We start from the raw sequence: 27,855 nt of genomic DNA, 5'->3' as shown, positions 1-27,855 counted from the left end.
AATTTAAATTAGTTTGATGACAACACATCACAAAGAACAGCAATCATTTATTGATATAGCTTTTTATTAGAATGTATTTCAGACGTTATGTAGGAGTCAGTATATCTCGGAAGAGTTCACCTTTCAGTGTAACATTCATTTGATCATCATATTATCATGTATAGTTAAGGATGTGGAGGAAAGAAAGATTAGAGTTGTCTCCGATCTAGACTCCACAGACTGATGAGGTGCACTGCTTTTATCCACCGTGTCAGCAGCTTTTATCGTTTGCACTGAATCGTGTTCATGGAGCTGTTGAACTCCACCAGATGGAGCTCTTGCATCTATGCACACATAACTCTGGGAAAACAAAAAAAGGATTTAACAATGTAGACTTAAGAGTCCATTAACTGCATATATATTGAACAGATGTGGAGGAGATCCCAGCTGTAAAATCTCTTACATGCATGGTGAGCACCAGTTTACACAGTGATGCTCACCATTAACAGTTCATTAACCATTAATACTTTTACAGTGGACTTTTGGTTCTTTTATTCAGATAAAGGAACTGAATATTCTTCCACCGCTGACTCATTAACCTGTAAATCAGCCGTAGAGACAATGATTATATTTAAGTGCAGCACTGTGAGAAAGTATTCTCCTGCTTTCTTCTTCTGCATCTTTGTCACATTAACACGTTTCAGATCATCAAATACTTTTTAACATAAGAGAAAGATAACCAGACTAAATACAAGATGCAGTTTTGAAATGATAATAACAAAATCAAATGATGTAATCATGTAAAATAAAAGTAGTATGTTTGAAGAAGCTGTCCTTGTTTAACAGCACAGGGAAATAGAAAAACGAGCTGATGCCCAGACGCTCCGGTACAGAGCGGAATTCATGGTTGAATCAGTTATGGTAATGGATACCATTCAGCTGTTAAAAGAGCAGATAATGGGCTGGATGGGATATCATCATTCCAAGCATGCCAGCTGCCATGCCTGCTGTAAAGCCGGCTCTAGATGTACTCTCCTGGAGAACTTGTATTGTTGACTTTCTCTCTGCCCTTTCTGCCACCAACCTTTTCCTATCCACTTCCTGTCCACTTCCTGGGAGGACAGAAAAAGTTCCCCAAAGACAGTCTGGGCTCTGTGGGCTCTCCTGATCATGTACTGGGACAACAGCTCCTTGCATGTTAATTCGTTGGATTGGTGAGAGTGTACATGTGTGGCTCACAGGCTGAGCAGGTGATTGTAAGCCATGAGGTCAAACCTGCGGTCTGAGCCATGGCTTCTCCACGCTCTCTCTGCTTTCCTGTCTAATCTGCTGTCATTGTGTTCGTATTTAACAAAATCAAAGTGCAGACATAAGTGTGCACATTAGTTTGTGAGTCTGTCAGTGACCTAACACAGACAATCCCTCAGCATGTTTGTGTCTCTGATCATGTTGCCTTCATATTCAATCATTTGAAGAACTTATTTTAACATGTCACTCAACAACAAACAAAAAAGTCACTTCATCAGTCAAACTGCATTATATTTCTACACGTCAATTTACAAGTAGGGGTGACGTGGGCCGCGAGTGGCCCCCGGGCCGCAGGTTTGAGACCCCTGTTTTAGAACATGACAAATAAGCATGACAGAAACTAAAACAATACAGGCATCAGGAGTAGAGTTTTAAATCGCGTCCATATTTTGAAAACATTTGTTAAAAAATAACAAATCTATGGTGGATTTAGCCTTCATATTTTAACACACACACACACACACACACACACACACACACACACACACCTGTAATATATTGCCTTTTGCTATGACAATATTGTGAACAGAAGAGATTACTCTGATTAATGGCTCGTTCTACAGCAGATGTTGTATTCGTGCTGAAAGTCCTTACCTCATGTTTTCCTGCTTGGAACATACGGTGCCATGTCAAAGCGCCTGCACCATGTTTTTTATTTATTTATGTATGTTGACAGATAATCATAATTTACAAATTTTTCATCACACATGTCAGCATGTTTAGAACATGCAGACGTTAGTAACAGTAAGCAGGTCATGCTCCCCCCTGTGGCCAGGTTTTCAGGCACTCCTGAGGTAATCCTCATTAGCACCATTATCTAATCAGCCAATCACAACCAGTGCATTTAGGGATGTAGATGGTCTGCTGATGATCAAAGCAAGCATCAGGAAAGAAAGGTGATTTAAGGAGGTTGGTTACTTGGGGATTGGTGCCTGACAGGCTGGTTGGAGTATCTCAGAAACTGGTGATTTCCTGGGTGTTTCCCACAAAATCATCTTTAGGGTTTACAGAGGATCATCCAAACAACAGCAAACATTTCGTGAGTGGTGGTCCTCCTCTGACCTCTGAGAATGGCCAGACTGCTTAAAGCTGATAGGACAGCAGCAGTAACTCATTTACAACCAAGGTATCTGTCAATCCACAGTTCGAGTAAACAAGATGAAAGCACCATCCTGCCTTGTACCAACGGTTCAGGTTGGTGGTGGTGGTACACCACTGTGGGGCTCCTTGGTACCAACTGAGCATCATTTAAATGTGACATCCTACCCGAATGTTGTTGCTGACCATTTCATAAAAGTCATCATGTTCAGAGGATGTTAGATCATCTCAAACTGCTCTCACTGTGATGTTCAAACTGCTTTTTGGATCATCACAGTGAGCTAGCTGCACTCGGACGTTCTCTAACACAGCTTTTTCTCACTCACTTTCCCTGTAAAAACATAGCTTAGCTAATCTCAGCTAGCTGTGGTTGATGCATTCTTGTCATTATGTAGTTAAGGAAATTACTTATCTCTGTGGAAAAGGTACTCTTGACATCCACTTATATGCAATTTTTATGTGGAGACAAAGTAAAAAATCTCATCTATCTACTCTAAAAGGGAACATCATTGTTTCAAACAGTGAACAACATGCTAAGAAGACTTAGCATGGTATTTTGCATGGACTTAGAGGTATTTTGGCATTCAAAGTTTTATTTCTTCTGGTCTCAATATGAGGCCACCTTTAGAGTTAATGTGAATATACAGTCTGTGAATATACAGTTAAATAAAATGCCAAAAAAGCCAAACTTTGATTATTGTCACAGTCACTGACATGTTAGCGTACTTGTGGCTAGTGTTAGACATTAAACATGAATTAGCGAGGTAAGCAGTCATGTTGTTTGAAGTTGGATACATCTTACTTGGTACAGTACTGACAAAGTCAGGTTTTAGCTTGATGCTGAGCCTGGAGAAAAAACGTTGGGGATCATAAAACTTCAGGATGTGGAGATCAAGACGATTAAACGGACAGCTAATCAGCATCCCGGGTGTCATATTGGAACATACTGGTTAGTATAGTTTCTTAATGTGCTTAATGTCCATATTTTTTAATATTTAAACTGTGATCCTTACCTAATTTGAACCAAACAGAAAGTGAAGAAAAACAAAGCTTCTACTGTAGAGAAATCATGGTGTGATGGTGTAGCTGTGGCGCTTTTAAACCTGCATCCAACACTGCCACGCCTGACCACCGTGACATGACTGTAGCAAAGTTACTTAGAAATGTGTGGATAACTGTGTTAATCTATCTGTGGTATCAGACTTAATGTGTAATCAGATTAATAACCTGATACTGTAACATTAAACTTTTGAATATGTGGTGTCAAATCTCTAAAGATCTGTTAACGGGTAAAACATAAGATGCCTCGATGCTATGTGTGGGGATAAGGACGGTTGGTGGAAACATGTTGTGTGGACCTGCCCAGTGCATTTTATTAATGGAATAAATGAAACGTACTGGTGGTGGTGAGAAATCAGAGCATTTCAGAAGTTGTCATCTGGCAAACCATCTTCAATAACTCAACTGATTGTCAAGAGTTATTGACATTTCTATGAGTATGTCTAGCACAGTCCCAGCAGCCACACCAGCAGGACTGGAGCTGTAAAACCTCTGTTTAGTGTCAGTAATCGTTAAAATAAGAATAGTATTGTTATCCATGTGTTTGTCTCCTCTCTATTTCTCAGCCTTTTTCTCTAAAAAGACTTCTGAGAGAATCACGCTGCCTTCCAAGTGCTACACTGTACATTTGCAGTGATTGGTGGCTCGACAATTTATGTTCACTGCCAGCAGCATGAACATGTCGTTTTCATGAGCACAGGCAGAGCCATTAAAGCAAGGCAATAGATTGGTTGGTTGGCTTTTCTCTGCTGTGTTCCTCTTCCAACTGCACGCCACGGAAATACTGCCATCAGGTTAATTACACAAGTATTCAACCCTCATCTACACAATAAAAGCTGCTCTACGGACCGTATGAAAACATATTCTGATAAAAAAAACAGCTTGAAACTGTTTTCTTTTAATCTGAAAGGGGAAGAAATGCAGGAAATATCCAAAAGACCTGACATGCTAATGCAAACTCAAATGTTTGATATCCTAAACACAGTTTGGATGTGGCAACGCTGCTTTTGGAGAGACAGTGGTTAACAAATTTATTAGACCACAACTGCCTCAAATTGACAGTACTGGTAATTTATTTTTTATTATTCATCGACTTTTGTTTCTGAAATTAATTTCTTGATTAATTTCTGGCATCTTGGAGAAGTCCAGTGTGTCAGCTCAAACTCAGATATAAAAGCATATAAGTTATTTGTCTAATAAATACCAACATCAGTTTTAGTTTTATGGAACTTTCTAAAATATTTGTGTTTTTTTGACAGGCGGTCTAATAAATGTGTTAATCACTGAAGGTCCTGTGTGTCCAAACACCGTCCCTTTCATTTCTGTTCATTCTCAGAAACCTCATCTTCAAACTCCTATTTCCTTTGGAACCAGAGAGACGACCCTGTTTTGTTTTCTTTCTCATTATGGAAACCACACTAGGTTTAATAACCTCATTAAAATGTTCCCCTGCACTGACTATTAGCTCTGGTGTGTCTGACAGTGACACCAGCAGGTTCTCCATTGATCCCAGTTTGATTTTTTTACCCCCTGATGCTCATCACACCTCTTTTATTCCACCTCTTAAACTCTCTCTCTTTTCTTCACAGAGCACCGTTTAACTCCCTGACCTTACATTTAACTGATGGACGTACATGAATGAAGTGGCCATTGGTCGAGGACCAGCTCTGATATGTTGTTATGAGTGTATCACTACTGATAGTGGCTCCATAGTGCAGTGTTTTACACATCTGCCTAAGAAGCAAAAGATCCCCAGTATCACTCCAGTACACTGTGACAAATATATTGGGGGGGGGGGCACTTATAGAACTCTGTAATCAGAACTTTGAAGCATCTTTTTCAGAAAGCCCATTAGGACAGGACACTTTCTTGTAGTGACTGTTGACTCAGTGACAGGCTGGACGCCCATCTAAACTCAGGCAGCTAAAGCATTTCCCAGCTGTCAAATTCACTCCAAAAGTGTACATCGATAGTTCTGAGATGTTAGTAATGAACCTTTGATGACTCATCTTTGGCCACTTCGGAGCAGCAGGAACAGACAACAAACAGAAAACAGTGAAATATCCAGAGCTTTTTAGTTGTTATGCTACAGTCACACTGGGGAAAACGGTGGCTGGAGACCAAAATGATCGCCCTCTGTGCAGCAAACCTATGATGCTGTTGCTTTGAACACTGAGACCAGGTCTGTGCAAATCCCTAATGTAAAGATGTGTTGCGCATGAGTTGCATTTGCATTTGCAGTGAACTCGGGTTGATTGCAATGTGCTTGCAGTCTATCTGCATTTATATTTTAGATGGGAATTATTTGGAGACACACTGACTACCACAAGACAGCCAGTGAGTGCAATCAGCTGGCGATCGCATGTGCTCACCAAGAGTTTGGGGTGTTGCACGCTCTGGATAACCAGTTGGTCTCTGACAACCAAAAGCTCAAAGCATTCACTGATTTTTCCCTGTCACAAAGAGTTTCTGGTCTCATATTTTCTTTACTCCAGTGTGAGTGAGAAATTAGGGGATTTAAAAAAAACATCTGGACTGTGCCGATGACTGAGCATCTTATACACATCACATCTTTCTTAGACCTTTTTCACATCAGCGACTGATTGTCCAACTATAAACAGACACACAGTTTAATTTGTCACCATGGAAAGACAGGAAAGAACAGTCTGGAGCATTGGAAAATACAACATAAACCTCACAGAGTAGTAGAGTTACTGTACACATCCACGTGGTTTTAGTAGTCAGGACCCCACACTACTCACAAAACCAGTGTTAGCTGTTTATCACTGCGACCCTGAAGCATCAACATGTGAATGTCATTGTTAACATGTACAAAACATGACAGGCAATCGAAACAGGAAGAGAGTGTTGAGCGGAAACTTTGTGTAGAGCGCTCAGACTTGGGGAAAAAAAGTTAAGTGGAGGAACACAGAGGTGTGGCAGCGAGCTCAACATTGTGTTGTAGCGATGCTCAGACTGTCCACTCAGCTGACGCTCACATCAGCCACTTGTCCTTCTCTTTGTTAAAGTTCTCAGCCCACTGGCGTGTTAGCTCCAAGTAGTGGTCTGGTTGGTTAGGCTGATAATCTAGATACAAACGGGTCACAGTTTTCTTGGGCGTAGCCTTCTCTATTTGTGTGCCTTCGTGCCACTGGTTGAAGGATGTAATGGTGACGATTTCTGGACGGACAGACAAAGCTGCCTGCAGCGACGTCTCATAGTAACGTCCGTTAACACGATTCCTGGTGTTATGGTTGTTCCACGGTCGAACGGCAGTATCCACATACCCGGGACCAACGCTTGGGATAAACAGCAAATTGTTTGCATCACAGAATGCCTTGATGGCCTTCCAGTTCTGGTGAGATGAGCCGAACGAAAAGCCGTTAGAGGCAAAGTATGTGTACATGCCGTCAAAGCCGCTAGCTAGGATGTCGTATTTGTGACGCTCCTCGACAATGAGTGCAACAAAAATCCCATCGTAAGGCGTGCCTCTAATGCTGCGGGAGCCTTTAGTTGTCAGAAGTTCTGCCCAGGACTCGGGCGGTGTCAGGTAGGAGTCGTAGATGTAAAACAGAGGCAGAACTCGCCCGGTGCTCGACTTGAATTTGTAGAAGGCGTCATGTTTTCCATACCTGAGAAAAATGAGATGTGTTAAGTTGCTATATTCAATTCAATTCAGTTTTATTTGTACAGCGCCAAATCACAACTACAGTCGCCTCAAGGTGCTTTATACTGTAAGGTAGATCCTACAATAATAAATACAGAGAAAAACCCAACATTCACATGACCCCCTATGAGCAAGCACTTTGGTGACAGTGGGAAGGAAAAACTCCCTTTTAACAGGAAGAAACCTCCGGCAGAACCAGGGAGGGGCGGTTCATGTGATTTATAAGGTGGGTGCTGCCACCAAATGAACGAATCACAGCATGTTTCAGAAGCGTCTTTCTGGTTCACTTTGCAAATATATGTGAGCTGTCTAACATATAAACAGGACAGGAAATCAGACACTTCATGGACCCTCTGGTCAGCTGATCCAGGGTCAGTACACCAACCACCAGCCTAGACACCTATTTCGTCCAATCCTTGTTGTGGCGGGGTGTGGTCTGCGGTGCCGTTGCAGGGGTGATGGCGGCACCACGACTTGCACGGCATCTGCAATCACGCTTCGCCGGCTTAAAAGTCTGTGCTGACTGTTTAATATTGTTGTTGTTCATGTGTATGTTAGGGTGCGAGCTGAAAAGCTGCCGCCGTGTTCATAACGACAACTGTGAATAAAGAAGTAGATGCTGAAAAGCATGAATGTGTGGACGGGTCTGCGTGTAATGTCTACACTTGTTTGCATGGTGTGTTTAACATGCAGTGATGCTAAATGTAGCACCTCTAAAACATCATGAGCTTTACTGACTCTCAAATTTGTGTCCTAATATGCAGATGGTCATCGCAGTGGGTTTCACACAAATATTGGTGCCAATATTTTTGGGAAATCAAAAGTAAAGGATTTGTACCAACGATCTTATAATATTGCACTTTAAAAACTACTTGATATGATGCTCGACTTCTGCAAACACTGGAGTACTATGAAACTGTAGAACAAAGGTTCATTTCAGTCATTTGAAATCAGTTGAAGGAGCAGAAACCTGCTGATCTGTTTCTGTAAGATCACAGGCTGGGCATTTATATTTAATGACTTGTTCCTCATCTATCAGGGTTCATATTCCATCACATGTGTGAGCTTTTAATGTTAGCACCAACTGACACAGACAGCGTGATCCATCTGCAGGGCACAGATGCAGCACAGAGATAATGGGACACACAGAAAATCAGCTTACTTGTCAATAATGTATTTGATGTTGTCATACATGCTCTGGTCCGTCCGGCCCTTGTATGGCTGTATGTGAAAAGCCACCTGTGCACGAACACATGAAAATACAGATGTTACTGAACAGCAGCACCTGAATCCACAAAAACCTGGGAAAGAATAGTTAAAAAGGTGAAAGTGTTTATTTCCTGTTTCCTATGAACTGCCAGAAAAGAGGAAAGACCGAGTTAGTAGTACAGGGACCTGTAATCATGTCAGCGAGCTACAGCGACTCTGCTGTCACTGTGTACCCTCTCTGCAGATACCACATCTTGAACGTGTGTTTGTGATTGCCTAATTACCAAACTACTTAACGTCGTGGCAACGCGGTCTGCTGTTCTTGTTTGAAATATTGTAACTGTAGCTGTGCTCTGTTTGATGAACCATAAAAGATGTGCTTTGAACAGTAACAAGTAGCTCCAAAGAGCTGCTGATAAACAGAGTAAGTGAAGTCCTATTTTGAGTTTAAGTCAGTGGGTAAGTTATTAGTAAAATGTTGGATGTCTGGTTGGAAACATGCCTGACACATTTATCCTTCTTACATGGCAAACTGCTTTGGTTTCACAAACACACAACAACAGTGATTATTCTGAACCAGCTGTTTTACACTAATGTGTCACTACGTGTGTTGAGCTCAGGAAACATGAGGTGGACACAGTGAAGAAAGCTGGCAGAACAAAGACTTGAGCATGCTTTCATTCATGCAGAACATTACCTGCTGATAAATACTTTCCCATAGAAAGAAAAGCAGGTAAGTGTGCCTGTTTCCTCTGTTGTAGAGACAGAAGGATAGAGAACAGCAGGCAGAGCCTAAGTTTATCTGGCAGCATGCTGAGAATGGGACTGAGAGGAAGGAGGAGCACCTTCCCCACAGACATTGCCTGGACCGTCATCTTGTCTGCCAACACAATCAGGTGAGGCGGGGTGACTGAGTAACAGCTATAACCTAAACAGAATATGTACCTCTCCACCATAGTGGTATAACTTCATGCCTTCACAGAGAACGGGGTGTTTTGTTTTGTGACAGGAGTGTGAGCTGACTGATGGATGCTCTCTGTCATCCTGAAATAACTGTGGTACGCTTGTTTTGCTGCAGACACAGGAGAAAAGGGTCTGCTGCAGCTCAGCGGCAAACAGCAAAGCAGCGAGAGAGCTGTCGAGCCGCGAACAGCCAACGCTCGCCGCCCACTCCATCTTTTAAAAGAGGCTTTAAGGTCTTCGTAAACAGTTTCCATAGCAACGTGGTAGCGTTTGGCGCTAAGCTCAGCTTGTCAACAGTCTTGACTGGTTAGAAATGATGCCAGCGAGGTAAGACTGTGTTCACTGTGGAAAGGGCTTTGTTTGCTCACATTAGCTCGTGTATTACAACCCTTTCCATGTATTACATGTGCTGCATTTAAATGGATCTAATTTAAATTTGATGAAATAAAAGTCATATAATCATTAAATCATTGTTTTAATATTTTGATATCACCTCGAGGTTAGACTACTAAATGTTAAAAGGAGAACTGATATTTGAGTTGAGGAGAGTTGGGTGTGTTTCAGCTTAGCTTGTTCATCTCATCCCTCCTCCCACCTTCAAAGTGGGCAGCGCGTCCTTAGCTTCCCTGACTGAACATGCAGACACTTTTTCAAGCAGTTTGAAAATATTGCATTTGTACACTCAGTCGTGTATTGTGAGGGATTGTGCAGAACAGCTGGCTGGGATGTTCACCAGGATCTTCAACAAATCCCTCACACAGGTGACTGTCCCACTCTGCCTGAAGTCCTCCACCATAGTCCCCTTGCCTAAGAAGCCCCACATGACCAGCCTAAATGACTACAGACCAGTGGCACTCACCCTAGTAGTAATAAAATGGTTTGAGAAGCTGTTCCACAGTCACAGCAGCCCTCCTGCAGCCTGGATCCACACCAGTTTGCCTACACAGCAAACAGGTCCACGCAAGATGCCGTAGCCACAGCACTCCATGCTGCCGTAACACATCTGGAGCGGGATGGGAGCTATGTGCGGATGCTTTTTGTGGATTTCTGCTCTGCATTTAATACCATTTCTCCACACAAACTGGTGGTCAAGCTACAGCACCTGGGGCTTCCATACAGCACCTGCATGTGGATCAACAGCTTCCTCCAGGGCCGTAGACCGAGAGTGAGAGTTGGCCACCGCACATCCTCAGCCCTGAGTTTCACACACAGAGCTGTGTGTTCAGTCCACTGCTCTACTCTCTCAACACACAAGACTGCACCCATGTCCACCAGAGCAACATCTTGGTGAAGTTTGCAGACGACACCACCGTGATGGGGCTCATCTCCAGGGGTGATGAGTCTGCTTACAGAGACGAGGTGGAGCAGCTGTCATCATGGTGTAAGGCCAATAACCTCCTCCTTAACACCTTAAAGACTGAAGAACTCATAATAGACTTCAGAAGGAAAAAGGCAGAGATCCAACCACTATTCATTAATGGGGACTGTGTAGAAAGGGTGGCAAGCTTCTGCTTCCTGGGAGTCAACACAGAGGAGAACCTTTCCTACTGGGGGAACCTATATAAATGACAACCGGAAGGAGCGTGTTTGGAGGCGTGGTCTTGCTCCTGAAATTCCGATACATAATCTCCAATTCACTAGCTGGGCCCAAGTCCTCATTTTAGGTTTGACTGCATTTTAGTAGGTAAAAGTGAATGCTTTGACATGAATTGAGCTACAGTTTGGGGAAGGCCTCGAAGGGGACTGGCGATGGCTCCCGGGCCTGGCAGATCCCCAAAGAAGGCATCCCCTGAAAGCAGTAATAACTGTGCGTTATGAAGGTCGACGACCTCAGCGAGAATAATTCGATTTTCAATTCAACTTATTTATTCAGCACCAAACCACAGTGACAGATGCCTCAAGACCTTACAATGATGTCTAGAGGAAAAACCCAACAATTGTATGACCCCCTGTGAGCAAGCACTTTGGCAACAGGGGGAAGGAAAAGCTCCCTTTTAACAGGAAGAAACCTCTGGCAGAACCAGGCTCAGGGAGGGGCGGCCATCTGCCATGACCGGTTGGGGTGAGAGAAGGAGAACAGGACAAAGACAAGCGCAGGGAGAGCGAACGCCGAGTGACCTCGCCACCCAAACAGGAGGAAAACAACTGGTGGCAGGCTAGTGAAGCTGAACAGCTCTCAATAAGGTAGTCGAGGATTCCATGGAGTGGAGTGGATAAGCTCGGACAATTAGGAAGAAATGGCGAGAGAAGAGGTCAAAGGAAATTGCGAAAAACAGAAATCTTAATAGATGAATGAGGGGAACCCTCGATCAGGTAGCGACATGGCTCGACTTTGAAATGAAGCTCTGACAGAGAAGTATGCTGGATTTGAGATTTGAGGTAAGGCTTGACGGTTTGTAAAGCTTGTGTGAGCTTGTGTTTGAGTAAAAGATGGAGAGGGGGTGCTTAGCTGGTTAATTACTTCAGATAAGGTAGTGATAACTACTGTGCTTATTTCTGAAATGAACAGAAGTGACAGCAGCAGCTTGGGGAGGGTTGATGAATTGAAAGACTGATTAGAGGAAAGTCGTCTTCTATAATAATAACCCCCAAAATCGTCAGAGAGCAGAGTGCGAGTCCACTGAACTTTGTGGGAGATGATAAGCTGTTTAGATGTCGTCGGAACTGTGAGTTGGCTTAGAGAGGGGTCTTGAATGATTGTGTCGAGGGTGGATGCTAGATAATGCTTGTGAAAGCACATGAGAAGTGAAGGGACGCCATGAAGAATTATGCGCACAGCGCAGTTTGGATGTCTTTAAAGGAGCGATAGAGGACAGAACCTGGCATCCCAGTGCCACAAAGGTTCGCTGGTGCTTTGCGAAGGCAGGAAAGATGGCAAAGAAACTGACATCTCGGTGCCGGAACAGTTTGCTGCTACATCTTGTGAAAGACTGGACGAAACGGAGAAACTGGCATCCTGGTGAAAGGAATGTTTTGGGGTTTTTTGCGATTGATGGCGGAAGCTGCCAATCCAGTAACGGAAGGGTAAGCTGCTTAGGGAACGGAACCTGGCATCTCGGTGCAAAGAGCGTTTTCTGCATTTGCAAATCAGGAACAGAGACAGAGAACCTGGCGTTTTGGTGCCAAAAGGAACATCTGCTGCTTAGCATATGAGGGCTAGATGCAGAGAAGCTGGCATCCCAGCGGTAGAAGGATTCACTGCTGCTTTGCTGCGATAAATGCAGAGAAACTGGCAACTCTATATTAGAAAGCTTGCTGCTGAGTTTACGAATGAGGGATAAAGAAGAACCAGGCATCTCGGTGCCAAGTTTGCTATTGCATTTGCAAAGGAGGGATAGAGGAAGAGAAGCTGGCATCCCGGTGCCAAAGCTTGCTACTGTGTTTGGATAGGAGGGATAGAGGAAGAGAAGCTGGCATCCCGGTGCCAAAGCTTGCTACTGTATTTGCATAGGAGGGATAGAGGAAGAGAAGCAGGCATCCCGGTGCCAAAGCTTGCTACTGTATTTGCATAGGGGGGATAGAGGAAGAGAAGCAGGTATCCCGGTGCCAACACTTGCTACTGTATTTGCATAGGGGGGATAGAAGAAGAGAAGCTGGCATCCTGGTGCCAATGCTGCTACTGCATTTGCATAGGGGCATAGAGAAAGAGAACCTGGAATCCCGGTGCCAAAAGCATGCTGCTGCATTTTGCCAATATGGGATACGGGATAGGTGCTGCGATTGGATATGAGGGAAGGACCTTGCATCCTGGTGCCACGAAAGCATGTTGCTGAATTTTGCGAAGGATGGATGGAGGAAAGGGAAACTGGCAACGCGTTGGTAGAAGGCTTGCGGCTGCTTTTGTAAATGAGGGATAAAGGAAAACCTGGCAACCCAGTGCCTTTTTTTTTTCCCTGTAGAGAAACTGCCCGTTTTGCAAATGAGAGATGAGAACTTGGTATCCGGGGCTAGAAGGATTCATTGCTGCTTTTTGCCATGATAGATGCGGAGAAACTGGCAGTTCGGTAGTAGGGAAGCTAGATGCTGCGTTGCAAATGGGGGATGAAGGAAAACCTGGCAACCCAGTGCCTTTTAATTTTATTTATTTATTTATTTTGTCTATGCTGAGAAACTGGCAACCCGATGGTAGAAAAGCTTGCTGCTGCTTTTGCGAATGAGGAATAAAGGAACCTGGCAACTCGGTGCCTAGGTTTGCTGCTGAATTTTGTGAAGCAGGGATGAGAGTCTGGGGACCTGGCAACCTGGTGCCGGCGTTTGCTGCAGAATTTTGCAAAGGAGGGATGAGTGGCTGGAAACCTGTCAACTCGGTGCCGACGTATGCTGCAGAGTTTAGCCAAGGAGGGATGAGAGGCTGGGGACCTGGCAACTCGGTGCTGAGGTTAGCTGCAGAATTTGCGAAGGAGGGATGAGAGGCTGGGAGTCTGGCAACCCCATGCCGACGTTTGCTGCAGAGTTTAGGAGGGGAGGAATGAGTGGAATGAGAACCTGGCAACTCTGTGCCAAAGCATGCTGCATTTGCTACGGAGGGATGGAGTCCTTTTTTTTTTTTAGCTGTGCTGAGAAACTGGCAACCCGATAGTCGAAAAGCATGCTGATGCTTTCGCGAATGAGGATAAAGGAACCTGGCAACCCGATGTCGAGGTTAGCTGCAGAATTTGCGAAGGAGGGTTGAGTGGCTGGGAACCTGGCAACTCGGTGCTGAGGTTTGCTGCAGAATTTTGCGAAGGAGGGAAGAGGCTGGGGACCTGGCAACTGGGGGCTGCATTTGCCATGGAGGAATGGAGAACTGGTGACTCAGTGCCTTTTTTTTTTTTCCTTTGTGTGTGTGTGTGTGCGTCTTCGCTGAGAAAATGGGAGTTCGGTGGTAGGAAGCTTGCTGCTGCGTTTGCGAATGGTGGATAGGGAAGAATCAGGCATCCCAGTGCCAACTTGCTTGAGAATTTAGCTAAAGGAGGGATAGAAAACATCACGGCGATGGAGAAACAGTAGACCATGGAGCTAGAGACAGATTTCCAGCTTGCATTAAATGGTGTTAGGAGGAAGGAGCACAGAGCTGAGCTTGTCCCTGCTACCTTGCGCTGGCAGGTGGGTGGAGCTACGAAGTACGCTGTAGCTTTTGCTGTTGGAGCTGCAATTTGCTTGGAAGCCTGGGTATGGCGTGGCTTCTGGGTTTGACGCTGACGTCCGTCGGCTTTTCAGCTAACTCGCCCCGCCTGTGGGCCCGTTTCAGAGCGACGTGAGAGGAGCTGCGAGTTCGCCTGGTGGGCAATCCCGCTGGTTTTCGCTGAAGTGGCGGGTGTCCGGAGTCACTTCATAACTGAATTTAGCAGAGATAAGATGACTGGATGGATCGACGTAGTGGACTGTATGTTGGGTGGCGAGAAAACTGCTAGAAGGTCGTCAGCATTCGGTCTCTTGGAAGCGCCGCTGTGACATTTGGTGTGTTTCTTGGATTGCCGGAGGAAAAGCGATAAACGCAGAGCTTGAGTAGTTGTTCATCTGACAGACGAGAGGGCGACTGTAGCGGATGGAAGGGTGAGTAAAATTATGTTACTCCTGTGAGATAAGCTGTTTTTAAAGGTATTCGCCGAGAATGGACTCTGCTTGCAAGTAAACGAGAATAAACAGCTTGCAGAACTAGGGGAACCTATATAGATGACAACCGGAAGAAGCGTGTTTGGAGGCGTGGTCCTGCTCCTGAAATTCCGATACATAATCTCCAACAAGACAGTTATCAGCATATACAGACATATTCACTGGTTACAGGTTTGTTTTGCTCAAACATTCTCAATGATTTTCTTTCAGACAGTGGACGGTATTAGCCACTGATGACATCACCTCGGATGTCATCGATCTGCTGACCAAGATGTGCCGAGTACTCATAGGGCACATTAGCACCTTAGTGTTTAAAGTCGTACGCCCACAGGTTTCATGCTGCCCACATAATCATGATCGTGGAGATTTATTTATGAAACAGTTTCATTCAGTCTTCATTTCTTCTTCTTCATCAGGTAATCCTGGTGACGAAGGGGTTTCTCAGAGTACACAGCACTGGTTCATACTGCCTCTTAGAATAGTTTACATCTCGTGTGAAGTCATCCATGTGATTTATTTAATTTTGACAAAACAGTAATAGTGTGGGAAAATGACTGACTACATTTCTCTTTTCTCCCTTTTCAGGATGAATGTTGAACCTCTGCTTGATGGGTGCAGTTACTGCAGGGTGACAGAGGATGATATTCAGGCCAGCCTCAGAAACATCTTTGATAACTGTTTCGGTTGGGTCTTGGGTTTTGGGCAACAGCGGTCTTGTGACTCAGACAAACTACTGACTTTATTTTCAGTGTCGATTGCAAAGAACGTAAACTCAGCCCTGAGTCGTATCACAGGGTCCACATCCTTGCAATCAGATAGGTCCAGATCTGGATTCTCAGCTCTGTAACAGAGAAGTTTTGGCTCAGTGTGAAAATGTCCTGATGATATCAGTATATTTGATTTTGATGAAGTTCCAGTTAAAGGGTTTTGACTGTCTTGAGAGACAGCAGATTGTAGACAGAGAGCCATATTCCTAACTGTAAAACTCAAAAACCAGTCTTCTTCGTTACCATCTATCGTCCACCTGGGCCTTACACTGAGTTTCTGTCTGATTTCTCAGACTTTTTATCTGATTTAGTGCTCAGCTCAGATAAAATAGTTATTGTGGGTGATTTTAACATCCATGTAGACGCTAAAAATGACAGCCTCAATATGGCATTTAATCTGTTATTAGACTCAATTGGCTTCTCTCAAACTGTAAAAGAACCCACCCACCACTTTAATCACACTCTAGATCTCATTTTAACATATGGCATAGAAACTGAACATTTAACAGTGTTTCCTGAAAACCCTCTGCTGTCTGATCATTTCCTGATAACATTTACATTTACAATAATTGATTACACAGCAGTGGAGAGTAGACTTTATCACAGTAGATGTCTTTCTGAAAGTGCTGTAACTAAGTTTAAGAATATAATCCACCCACTGTTATCATCTTCAATGCCCTGTACCAACATAGAGCAGAGCAGCTATCTGAACGCTACTCCAACAGAGGTCGATCATCTTGTTAATAATTTTACCTCCTCACTACGTACGACTCTGGATACTGTAGCTCCTGTGAAAACTAAGGCCTCAAATTCATCCATCCATCCATCCATCCATCCATCCATGCATCTATCCTCCATCCATATAGCTCTCCCTCCATCCATCCCTCCCTCCATCCATCATCCCTCCCTCCCTCCCTCCCTCCATCCACCCATCCATCCCTCCCTCCATCCATCCATCCCTCCCTCCATCCATCATCCTCCCTCCCTCCCTCCATCCATCCATCATCCATCCATCCATCCATCCATCTATCCTCCATCCATATAGCTCTCCATCCATCCATCCATCCATCCTCCATTCATCCACCCATCCATCCATCAGTCCATCATCCCTCCCTCCATCCATCCATCTATGCATCTATCCTCCATCCATCCATCCAGCCAGCCATGCTCTATCCATCATCCATCCATCTATCTGTCCTCCATCCATCCATCCATGCATCCACCCATCCATCCTCCTCCGCTCATCCAATTCAGTGCTGTATGGAAACTTTCCCAGCTACCACATTCACACCAGAATCACCAATTAACCAAACTCCACTGTTGGAGTGATATTTTATGATTGTCATTTGTACCTAGAAACATATAATCATATATGCTTAGAGGTATATAATCGATTGTATAATGATAGAATGTCTGATCCTTAGTAGTCTGCAAAGGCTCTGTGTACCATAAAAAGAAGAGTACGCTCACTCCTTTTCCTGCGTGTTCTGGCATACCACACAGGTCATGAGAGAGGTCGTACCTTCTCGTTCTGATATATGGTATGGGAGGACACCTACTCTGTATCTGTTTGAGATACAGTATAAGAGCCCTTTGTTTAGGTGGACCGCTGGACTCCTGGCACCACCACACACACACACGCATACCTACATGTACTCACAGACTGGTACTATTTGTTCACATATATGCCTGTTTGAGATGTCATATGTTAATGAGACTATGCATATTCATGTGACCACAATAAAGAGCAGTGCTACAGAGGGGCTGACCGAGAGTGACTGGGGTTCAAGCGGCAGGAACAGCACTTGGTCTGGTCATCTCCCTCGTGCACGAGATCAAACAAAGAGCTCTGGTGTCGTGTGTGCTGCTTTTGCCATCCATCCATTCGCTTCCACTTACCCTTTTCAGGGTCGCGGGGGGCGCTGGAGCCTATCCCAGCTGTCATAGAGCGAGAGGCGGGGTACACCCTGGACAGGTCGCCAGTCTGTCGCAGGGCCAACACACAAGGACAGACAACCATTCACACTCACTCGCACATTCACACCTAGTGACAATTTCGATTATCCAATTAACCTATCCCCACAAGCTGCATGTCTTTGGACGGTGGGAGGAAGCCGGAGTACCCGGAGGGAACCCACGCAAACACGGGGAGAACATGCAAACTCCACACAGAAAGACCCCGGCCTGACGGTGGAATTGAACTCAGGACCTTCTTGCTGTGCGGCAACAGTGCTAACCACCGTGCCACTGTGCAATTTTTTGAAGTAAAATTGTCTCGGTTGTTCCAGCAATAGGTTTGTGCTTAGATCAACCTATCACCCACTAACTGCATGTGGGTTCTCTCTGGAGTACCTGAAGAGAACCCACACAGACACAGGGAGAACATTCTACACATAAAGACCCAGCTCAGAGGATGGAGTCTAACGTAGGTGCTGATCACCTAAAGCATCCTATATTCTGCACAAGGCCATTTTGCTTATTGAGCCTTAAAGCTGAATAGCAGCTGTAGAGTGTTTGTCAGTGCAGCTTTTATTTTGCTGTTCCAGTTTCCAGACAGTGTCAATGCCAGCACTTTATTTAGTAACGTAGCACCCGGCTCAATAGTTAGGAGGTTAGTTAGATTGTGTAACACTGGAGGGGATTATGTGTCTGTAAAATGTCATTTCTGTGACACGTTCATATAGTGGCAGAGGGACAGACAGTTTCCTGCTGTCTTTATCATTGCATCACAGGACAAGCAGCTCCCAAACATATGCATATGACATTTGCAGAGAAAACAAACACAGATTAACTTGTATTTTGTTAGCAGCAGCTCTGGAGCACTGAATCATGAAAGCATTAGTGCTCAGGTCAGCTGTGAGATATACACTGTTGTGTAAGTCTGACTAATACTCACAAAGAGACCCAGTTCTCAAACTAAGACTTCCATATAAGGAAGCACGAAAAGTAGACCAAGGGAAAGCTTTTCTGTCCTCCACACAGGGCTCTGCTCATTTTGCCACTGCCGTCTCGAGCACCTTCAACATTTAATGGCTTTATGGTATCTGACAGCCTCTAGTGCTGGAGCTCTGACCTTGTTTCAGTTGGAGCTGAGAAAGAGAAAAGCCAAGACTTGTCTGAGAGGTGCATGCCAGCCTCTGATGGCAGTGCAGTAAAAGGAAGCTCCTTCAGTGACCTCCAGCAAAGCACAATGCTTTGCAAGAAAGCTCTTCCTGCTAAAGGTGGAAACAACAGACCTGAGGCAAAAAGACACAGCTGAGTACAACCTTGCTATGATGACACGCAAGGAGGAGATACAAGCATGTGGTGATGTTCGCCGAAAAGTCAACAAATAAAAATGAGCACTCGCTCGTTAAACTCGTATGACAGCAGGACTGTGAATGGAAATGACCCATGTGGTTACATGGTGTTGAGGGAGGGCTTTAAGCAGCCGATTCACCCGAGATCCAACAGAAAAACTATCATGCAGTTACAAAGTTAGGCTGTAGCTCTTATTTTTGTTAAAGTGTAAAAGCAAAGTTCAAGTGAAAAGGCTCATTTTGTGCTTTCATTTGACTGACGCTGCATCACTGTGTTTAATGTTGTCTTACTACTGTTGCAGTGTAATGCTTCTCACTGCCAGCACTGGCTGCTTGCTGCTGGAACCTTGTGGCACACTTTGAATGAGGAGGTCTATCATCACTGACAGTAACTCCTGGAAAAAGGAGGACGGACTCTTCATTTTGCTAATAAGTAAATGCTACTGACTGCAAGCTATAATCACCAATAAAATGTTCAGTAGCCTTTAAATTATTGACAGGGATGAGGCAGCAGTCAATATTAGCCTCGAAAGGACAAAATTATATATATATATATATATATTTTTATATGTCGTTTGGACAAAAAAACAACTTAGAAAAAACAAAAGAAACAAACAAAAAAGGACTAACTGCTTCGTACAGTGCAATAAATGAATTTTCAATGAAACCTGTAAATTTGTTGTCTCGGATAGGTTTTTTTTTGAAGTACAGGTTAGTATGGGTGAACATAGGCATACTGACTCCAAACTCTGAAATGAATAAAGACTATATTTTGTTAAAGATAAATCTCAATTTTAGGCCACGTAAAAGCCGTCGCCATAATATAACCTGATGAAAGAACATAACTAGGGCATCTGACTGCAGAAAACATGCTTTTCACACACTGTTTACCTGCAAGCGACTGTTTTTGGAGTGAACACTGAAAAACTGGACTTTTAGGAACACAGACAGCACAGACGGAGGGAAAACTGACGAGCACACTGAGGCAAACCTAGCAAACACAGCTGAAAGCAAAGCGGTTCATAGTGGTTCACATAAATGCTTTGTGTAGAAATACCTCAAAGATCTTCAACAACATCAAATTACACATGTTATAATATACATGATCAATGAATATGTAAGTGAATTTTACTTTGTAATTCTCTGTTAGCACAGCAGGCTCATCCCCCGGGTTTGTACTTGCTTTAGAGTGTGTGAGTGGTGTCTAAGAGCAGTATGCAGTGACATGTTCACAATGAAATACCCAGTGTTGGGGAGTAACAGAGTACATGTACCGCCGTTACGTATTTAAAATACAAAATATGAGTAACTGTATTCCGTTACAGTTACCGTTTAAAAAGGTGGTATTCAGAATACAGTTACTTTGTTGAAATAAATGGATCACACGGCGGTATTTTCCTGTTTCATATGTTAGGCTATGCTCTCTCTATTTTTGGTAATTCCACGCCGGTGGAAACCCAAACAAACAGGCATTAGGAGGCTCTAACGCCTGTGTCTCAGTCTCACGGCCCATGTCACCTCTACTTGCGGCCCGCATAATGATGTGAAGAAATATTTTTAAAAATGATTTAATATGAAGGCAATAGGCAGAGTGTTACAGGCATGGCCCTAAAGAATGTAGCCTCATGGGCAGTGTAGTCCGTGCTGCTGGGAGAATGGACTGCCATACCTGTTATGTGTCTGTGAGCGAGGGAGGGAGAAAAAGGAAAAGTAGAGCTGTCACCGAACAGAAACGGGAGCTGGAAGCATGTAAATATAATAATAACCACTGCAGCCAAACAGAGGGCCTGACGAGCCCAGTTGTAAGTAAGCTATTAAGACTCGACTGTATGCTGTGTTCCTGTTTTCCTCCAAAACAATAAGCTCCGTTGGAGCAGCCTTTCAACGCCTCTCTCTGTCTCTTGCTAGCAAAGTTGACCCAGACAACAAAGTAAAGCTAGTTTTTGGCTACGAGCCCGACATGAACCTGACGTATTAGCCAGAGGTCCCTTTACTACGGTTCAGAGCTGCGGACCTGTTTTATATACGTGTAGAATAGTTTTCTATACGAGATCACTGGAAAAATGGTGAGTAGCCTTCAGTAATAGTAATAAATCACACAGCAATAGTACATTCATGTAGCTGTAAAAAGCATGATAATATATAAGTATCCAGAATACGTTACTCTCATTGAGTAACGTAACTGAATATGTTACAAAATACATTTTGGGGCATGTATTCTGTAATCTGTAGTGGAATACATTTTAAAAGTAACCTTCCCAACACTGGAAATACCTAATCAACAAAATCAATGTCACAGCTGAATTCTTCAATCACACTGCATTTCTGCAGATACTAGTTTGAGGTATTCGAGTGTTTCAGTATATTTGATGTGTAATACCTGTTCTATGTTCAAGCTAACCGGAGTTGCTTTTAGCTCTTTGGCGAATGAAAGAATGCGGTCCATTAATGTTTGGGTACAAAAAGAAAACCTTTTTAAAATAATTTGTCACTCTGACCACGTCCAGTATTGTTTTAATATTTCTGCACTGACAGACACTGAAATGTGTTTCCTTTAGCCTCTGTGTATTTAGTGCATATAGATTTAATGATTTAAAGTGGTAGGAGTTACATAAAGTGTGTTAATCTGCCTGATTCACTGTTACAACACAAGCTGAGATTTTATTCTCCAAATCTTCTTTCCATGTCTTGAGCTCATAATGTGAACTCTGATAAACAGTGGTGGCAGATTCTTGTATGATGCCCTTTCTTAAACAGCAGAGGTGGGAAGTAACTAAGTAGAAATACTTTGTTTGTGTGCAGTTCGTCTCACAGTGTGTTGCAGCTAAAGGTCCGGCTGCTGGATTTCACAGGGAGAGAAAAGACAGAGAGCTGACTTCACTCAGAGATGGAGAAAGATAAGAAAGACAGGAGAGGAAGAAGAGAGCTTAGATTTAAAGAGAAGGATGCTCAGTGCTGTTTGATAAACTGGAAATTTACATGTAAGTCCTCATGTTTTTAAATCAGATACTGTATCTGTACATCAAGTAAGTAAAAGTTTATTTATATAGCACCTTTGGCAGACAGGTATCACAAAGTGCTTCACAAGAGAGATAACAGAGCACAAAAATGAAACAGTACAATCACACATGCTGTCTACTTAGAACCTTCCTGGTATAAAAAAGTCTTTAGCTGATTTTTAAAGTATCCTCAGGGTCCAAACTCCGTAGAGACAGAGGAAGTGCATTCCACAGTTTGGGTGCAACAGCTTGGAAGGATTGGTCCCCACGAGTTCTGGGGACCACTAGAAGGTTTGGATTCGATGACCTCAGGCTATGAGAAGAGGTACATATATGAACCAATTCACCAATATAAGGGGCCTGTCCATGTAGTGCTCTGAACATTTAAACTAACATTTTAAAATGGAAACTGGATCTGATTGGTAGCCAGTGTAGTGACTTTAAAATGGGGGTTTTATGGATGTTTGAGCGAATCAGTAGTCTGGACAACCTGGAGACGAGCCGGCCCACGTGGCATTAAGTTTTTTCCTATGGTGAAACATGCTGCAGGACAAAGTGAGGTAGACTAACTGTTATTTAAAGGTTGAGTGAACATTTTCTAAACAGGATAAACAGGTGAGTTTGCTGCACTGTGATGATTTAAAGTAAAGAACAGTGTGTGACTGCTGCACAGTGGCTGTGGTGCTCATGGTCACAGTTAGCTTACATCCAGTGTCGCAGAGATTCATATGAATTTTAGCTGATGATGCTGAGATCCATTGACTGAAATCTACATTCATACAAACTTTGTAGCATCTAGAAAACAGACAGTATAAACAGTGTACTGTCAGTGTAGAGGATGAAATCAGCCAGGACAGCTCAGGAAACATCTGCTCACATCTGGATGAATTCAGTTGTGAACATTCACAGAGAGCAGCAGCTCGGCTGATCACAGCCTGTACACTAAGTCTTCTGGAGCTCTCAGCAGAAATTATTGTGAGTTATGATAGTTTTCTAAACACTGATTTTAGGGTTCCCCTGCCTGCTGGATCCTACTTAAACGCCTCTGAGACCACCCACTGCACCCTGCCTTCCTTTTGGCCTGCTTGTGTCTTGTTCGCAGGCTTTGGAGAGGCAGCATTCCTGTTCACAATTAGTGACACTGGCAACACCCGGGCCCAGTGTGGCAGGGCTCCATAAGAAGCCTTTAGAGCTTAGCTGTGTGCGGCTCATTCCCCTGAGACACCCTATTGGACTCTGGTTGCTTTTGGTTTGGTTTTTGCATTTAACAACATTACATACAACATTTTTCCACCCATGCCCTCCTCTAACCCACTGATAGTACTGACTACACACACCATAGTTTGTACAAAGTTTCTTTTTTCTGTTTTATTTACTTAAAATAAAATAGTTTGGATGACATTGCTGTGCATCACTGGGTGTTTGTCATGGCGGTGTGGCCCGGTTGGTGACACATTGTACACATTTTCCTGTTAAGAGGCAAAGACCGACAATAAAGGCAACAAGTTCAAAAACTTGAGCAATTAAATTAAGCTGATGCATTTCTAAACCTTCTCAGCTGTATATATGTTTATCTATGTACGTATGTGCAACTACGTAAATACTTACAGTGTGTAAGTACTCTTACTATTAGCATGTTCGTCATTATTCTGTGCCTCCATATTTATAAAGTATGGTATAAATCACAGTTTAGATACAGGACTTGTACAGTGTATCATCAGCCTTGATACTTATGTGGAAGAATCTAATCCCTCAATTCTTTTTATTAAGTGTCATCTTTCTGCTTTTCAGGTTGATTATGTCTAAATAATCACAAAGTGTGACCACAAAGCTGATTTTTAAGAGATTCAAATCAATACTGTTCTTAACATTAACAGTCAGGAAACACTGGCAAGCCATCTAGAAATTCAGTAAATGGTCAGAAAGGGGAAAACATACCGGTTGTCTCACCAGTTACCTTGATGCTGTGCCTGTGGGCAGCGTCCATAACGGTAGGAACGAGGTCCTCTGTGGGCTCCCCGTGGTCGTCCCCCACTCCGGGAGGATACCAGGACAAAACCAGCACTCCTTCAAAGAGAGCAAAGCAAAAGGAAAGGAGGATGAAGACTGCATAGTTAGCTCTCACTGTAGTGAATGAGATTCAGACATTTTATTTGGAAAAATGGGCGATATCAGAACTTTCAGTCAGTGCTCCTAGGACTGGGCGATATGACCCACAATTCATATCTCGATATTTTTTAGCTGGATGGCGATATAAGATATATATCTCGATATTTTTTTAAAGCCATAAAGTAAGAACAAAAAGAGAGTTCTTAGTCAAAGCTGTGTCCCAGATGTCACACAGGCACTTTTATTAACATACAGCATAGATGTACATGAAAAAAACTACTCAAAATAAATTATGAGCATTTATTAAATAATGATGCTCTATAAATAAAATAAAACTATGTTGTTTTGTGCATAACAAAGAGCTCACAATTGTGCAGTCAAAATGTAAACTAACAGACGCTGAGCATAATAACAAAGACAGATTTCACAGCTGCTCTGTTCCCAACTTCTACTGCGTGACTGACAGCCTGGAGTTTGAAATCTGCTTCGTAACCATGTCTCTGAACAGGAGCCATTTATGGTCCTTATACACACACAGTACGGTAATATTACGTTGAAGCACAGTACGTATCACTCCGCGAGGCTCCTCGGTAGCCGTAATGCTCCGACAATCCATCAAGCGGTGCAGCTCCGTAGCTTAGCAAAGTCGGACTAAAACATTTTTTGACAGATTGCTGAGCGCTGTGTATCACATAAAATCGGTTCGCGGTCATCAAGCACAACCAGAATTCATACAAAAGGCGCGCAGTCAACTTTTGAGAGAATGAAAGGATTTCAGGCCGTGCATGGCGTTAGCGTGGCTAGCTCGTTAGCATGGTTAGCTCATTAACACGTTGACGCCGTCCAGCCCCACGCACGGGGCAATGCGCGGTAACTCATTAACGGAGATTTGCCGTGTCCATCTTGTCGCTGCCTGCAGGTGAAGCGATGGGGGAGGAGGGGGAGTTGTGTTCAGTGAAGGAGAGGCGAGGTCGAGTAACGTTGCATAGAGACAAAAGAGAGGCAAACTTGCAGCTCCGCAACTATAATTATAACGTAACACAGACGATATCGATATAAAGGATATTGTCACATCTTATATCTCGTATAAAAATATCGATTTTTTTTTTTTTTTTTTAAACTCGATATATCGCCCAGCTCTAGCTCCTTACTAATATTAAGTTATGATATGATCACAAGTTTAAAAAGCCGGGGTCAACCATCCAAAGCAACGCGCAGTGCACAAGAGAAATGAAGACGGGTGGAGATTTGTGACAGAAGGAGGGCAGCGAGAGTGGAAGGCAAGGTTTACCAGACTGTGGCACTGACACAAATACTGGAGGCTTGCCCGAAGATGCTGAAATTTACACATGTTGGTTTGCTTTTTTTAATTAGAGGGGACTTTCTGTAATATTGATGAAACAGTACAATATTTACCATGTAAATCAGACACTGGGGTTTTATCACCATCTCTAAGCAAACTTGTTATCCTGAAGTTTTGCATGTTTGCATAGAGTCAGTGTGTTCATCCATCCACGTGGAGGGTGCCCCTCTAACATACTACCACAGGCCCACAGGACCACTGCTGCAGACCAAACGGAACCGAGATACACGTGAATAAACCTCATAAGCAGCGTTATGGTGCATATTCATGGCAGACGGAGGTATGTAATCTTCTAGTTTACAGTGAATAGAGGACAACACGGTTTTTTACTGTTCACTGTTTTACTGTTTACATTTAGTCTGGATAATTTTAGTTATTATAGTTCAACATGAACATGCTTCATTGCAGTTAGCATTCAAAGAGCCTAGAGACTCTGTCTTTGTCAAACCTCTCGGCTGTCTGATGAAGTGCACATAGACACAGAGCCAATGTTGCAACAGTGCTTACCCGCTGCGGCCGCTTCTATCTGGGCCATATGTGACTCCAGCACCTTCGGGTCCCTCGAGCTGTAGGGTCCCAGCTCGGGGTAGAAACTCGAGGCAATGTCCTCCGGAGGCGTGTGCTTTCCTTGAGCATGGCTGGCTGCGATCTTTGGGTCCCAGTGTGGCACTAGCACGTGATCCCAGTGGATGTACTTGTTGTCCACGCTGGGAGAGCCGTACCACAGGTAGTAGAAGATGTGAACGTCGTAGAATATGCTGTACTCCCGGTCCGATCTGGTGAAAACCACCTTCGTGTCGCTGCTGCTCATGTGGAACTGACCCGGGGAAACCACCACGTCTTTCACATCCAGCCTCCTCCTCTCTGACCTCTCCCCGATGAAGTCCATACCAGGAGCCAGGTCCGAAAAGCCGTCGCTGGGTTTCAGCGTCCTCAGGCCCATCATGGTCCCAAAAATGAAAAGCGTGAAGAGGAAAAGCGCAACCAGAGCTTTCCTGCGCAGCCGAGTCATCGTCGCTGTCCGTGGTGCTGCCGCAGGAAGAACACGCGATCCAGAAGCCAGCGAGGGGCCGACACTGGTTCTCCTCAACGCCAGCCAGTCATCCTCTCACAGCATGAACGGGAACAGAGCGGGAACAGGAATGTACGCATTTAGGAGCAGCAGTAGCTGGTGCGTAATGGAGTCTGCGGAACGAAGGATAGCCACTCTGCTTTCACTCCTGAAACCAGGACCCGGGGACATTTTGCTCTATGCTGCTTCAACAGAGCGCGTCCTGCTCGGCCATCACGCTCTTACTGGTGATTCACATCCTCTGCTCTCCGAAGGAAAAAGAAAAAAACATATTTCCTCCCGTCTCCGCTGAAAACACAAGCAGTCCGCTCACAGAGGAGCCTCGTTACCTTTGTATTCCATCCAGCCGATGCTCGGCGCTCTCCGCCTGCCTCTCTCTCCTCCACCGAGCTCCTGCAGCTGCTCCTCCGGTCAGAGACGGGGCCGTTTGTTGAAAGTGCTCCGGTTCTGTCCCCAAACCGTAAAATAATCAAAGAGAACAATAGAGCTTTTTTTTTGACTACACAAATACAAGACGACAGAATGGAGCGTTTGTTTCTTCAGTACCAGCAGCACGGAGGCGAGATAAAGCCCGACCGGAAAGACGTGTATGAGGGGCGACCAGTGGCTGACAGAAGCAGGAGGTGGAGCTTAGTGATTCTTTAAAATAAGAAGACATTTCTGTAGAGGAAGTGTGGCCTGTAGATGTGTTGTCACTTCTATATGTATGAGCTATATTTGGATGAAAAACAACTTTGTGAGGACTGATTAAACATACTTTTTGCTTAACACAAACTCTTATAATATACTCAGTTTGTAGTGTTGTTAGAAAAAAGTGTTGCTTGTGTAGTGCAGTGTGTCCGGGGCTCACAGTCTGAGTTTTCTCAGACTGGTTAGCTCCAAGATTGACATCTGGACCTGGCTAAGTGTGGCTAACACTGGAGCTAGGTGCAGGTGTGAACAGTAATTCATGCTCAGAATTTCAAATCATTTCAGACCACAAACAAACACCTGACTGCTTATTAGTGCTAACACTTCCATGGTCCCTGGATCTCACATCCAGGCTTTTTTAGTTTTCTGAGTTTCCTTTTAAACACAAATTGTTAGTCATTCCCTAATCTCCACTATCCCTAACATGCGGTAACATATAAGGACTAAACACACTCTAAGCTGTCAAGTTAAAACCCATTAAAAACAAATTACAGCAGCCACAAGTGTATAATGACCTCAGCCCTGCACTCTGAAGCAAAACAGCAGCCTGGTGATCTGTGAATTAAAGCATGCCACCAAGTATTTTAAATAAATGTGCTATCTTGGAGGGAATATTGCTCCTAATTGAACAAAATCCTTATTTTAGATGACCTGTCTCCAAGTTAGTGTTCAGCCTAA

General features: G+C 43.9%; 1 protein-coding gene and 1 long non-coding RNA gene across 2 annotated transcripts; one reads left to right on the top strand and one right to left on the bottom strand.

Annotated features, from left to right (window-relative positions):
- Positions 1-46: 46 nt before the first annotated feature.
- maneal (mannosidase endo-alpha like) lies at positions 47-27,223 on the bottom strand. The gene is made up of 4 exons (XM_003455223.5): positions 25,923-27,223; positions 23,901-24,010; positions 8,274-8,350; positions 47-7,076 (listed from the first exon to the last, which is right to left on the bottom strand). Exons 1-4 carry the CDS (start codon positions 26,425-26,427, stop codon positions 6,440-6,442), a joined length of 1,329 nt encoding a protein of 442 aa, XP_003455271.1. The 5' UTR covers positions 26,428-27,223; the 3' UTR covers positions 47-6,439.
- Positions 8,357-15,608, top strand: LOC112843526 (uncharacterized). Its single transcript, XR_003215940.1, has 2 exons — positions 8,357-14,818; positions 15,464-15,608. It is a non-coding gene; the product is annotated as an uncharacterized LOC112843526 (long non-coding RNA).
- Positions 27,224-27,855: the final 632 nt, after the last annotated feature.

This window comes from Oreochromis niloticus, linkage group LG22 (assembly GCF_001858045.2).
Source record: "Oreochromis niloticus isolate F11D_XX linkage group LG22, O_niloticus_UMD_NMBU, whole genome shotgun sequence".
Lineage (NCBI taxonomy): Eukaryota > Metazoa > Chordata > Actinopteri > Cichliformes > Cichlidae > Oreochromis > Oreochromis niloticus.
Note: the sequence above shows the minus strand (reverse complement) of the source record. Positions and strands in the feature narration are given on the sequence as shown.

Excerpts from the sequence above, each read along its gene's own strand:
- maneal (XM_003455223.5), bottom strand. The coding sequence starts at position 26,427 with ATGACTCGGCTGCGCAGGAAAGCTCTGGTTGCGCTTTTCCTCTTCACG. Across the intron at positions 8,351-23,900 it reads CCCACAGGCACAGCATCAAG|GTGGCTTTTCACATACAGCC; the intron begins GTAACTGGTGAG and ends GTTCGTGCACAG. Across the intron at positions 7,077-8,273 it reads ATCAAATACATTATTGACAA|GTATGGAAAACATGACGCCT; the intron begins GTAAGCTGATTT and ends CATTTTTCTCAG.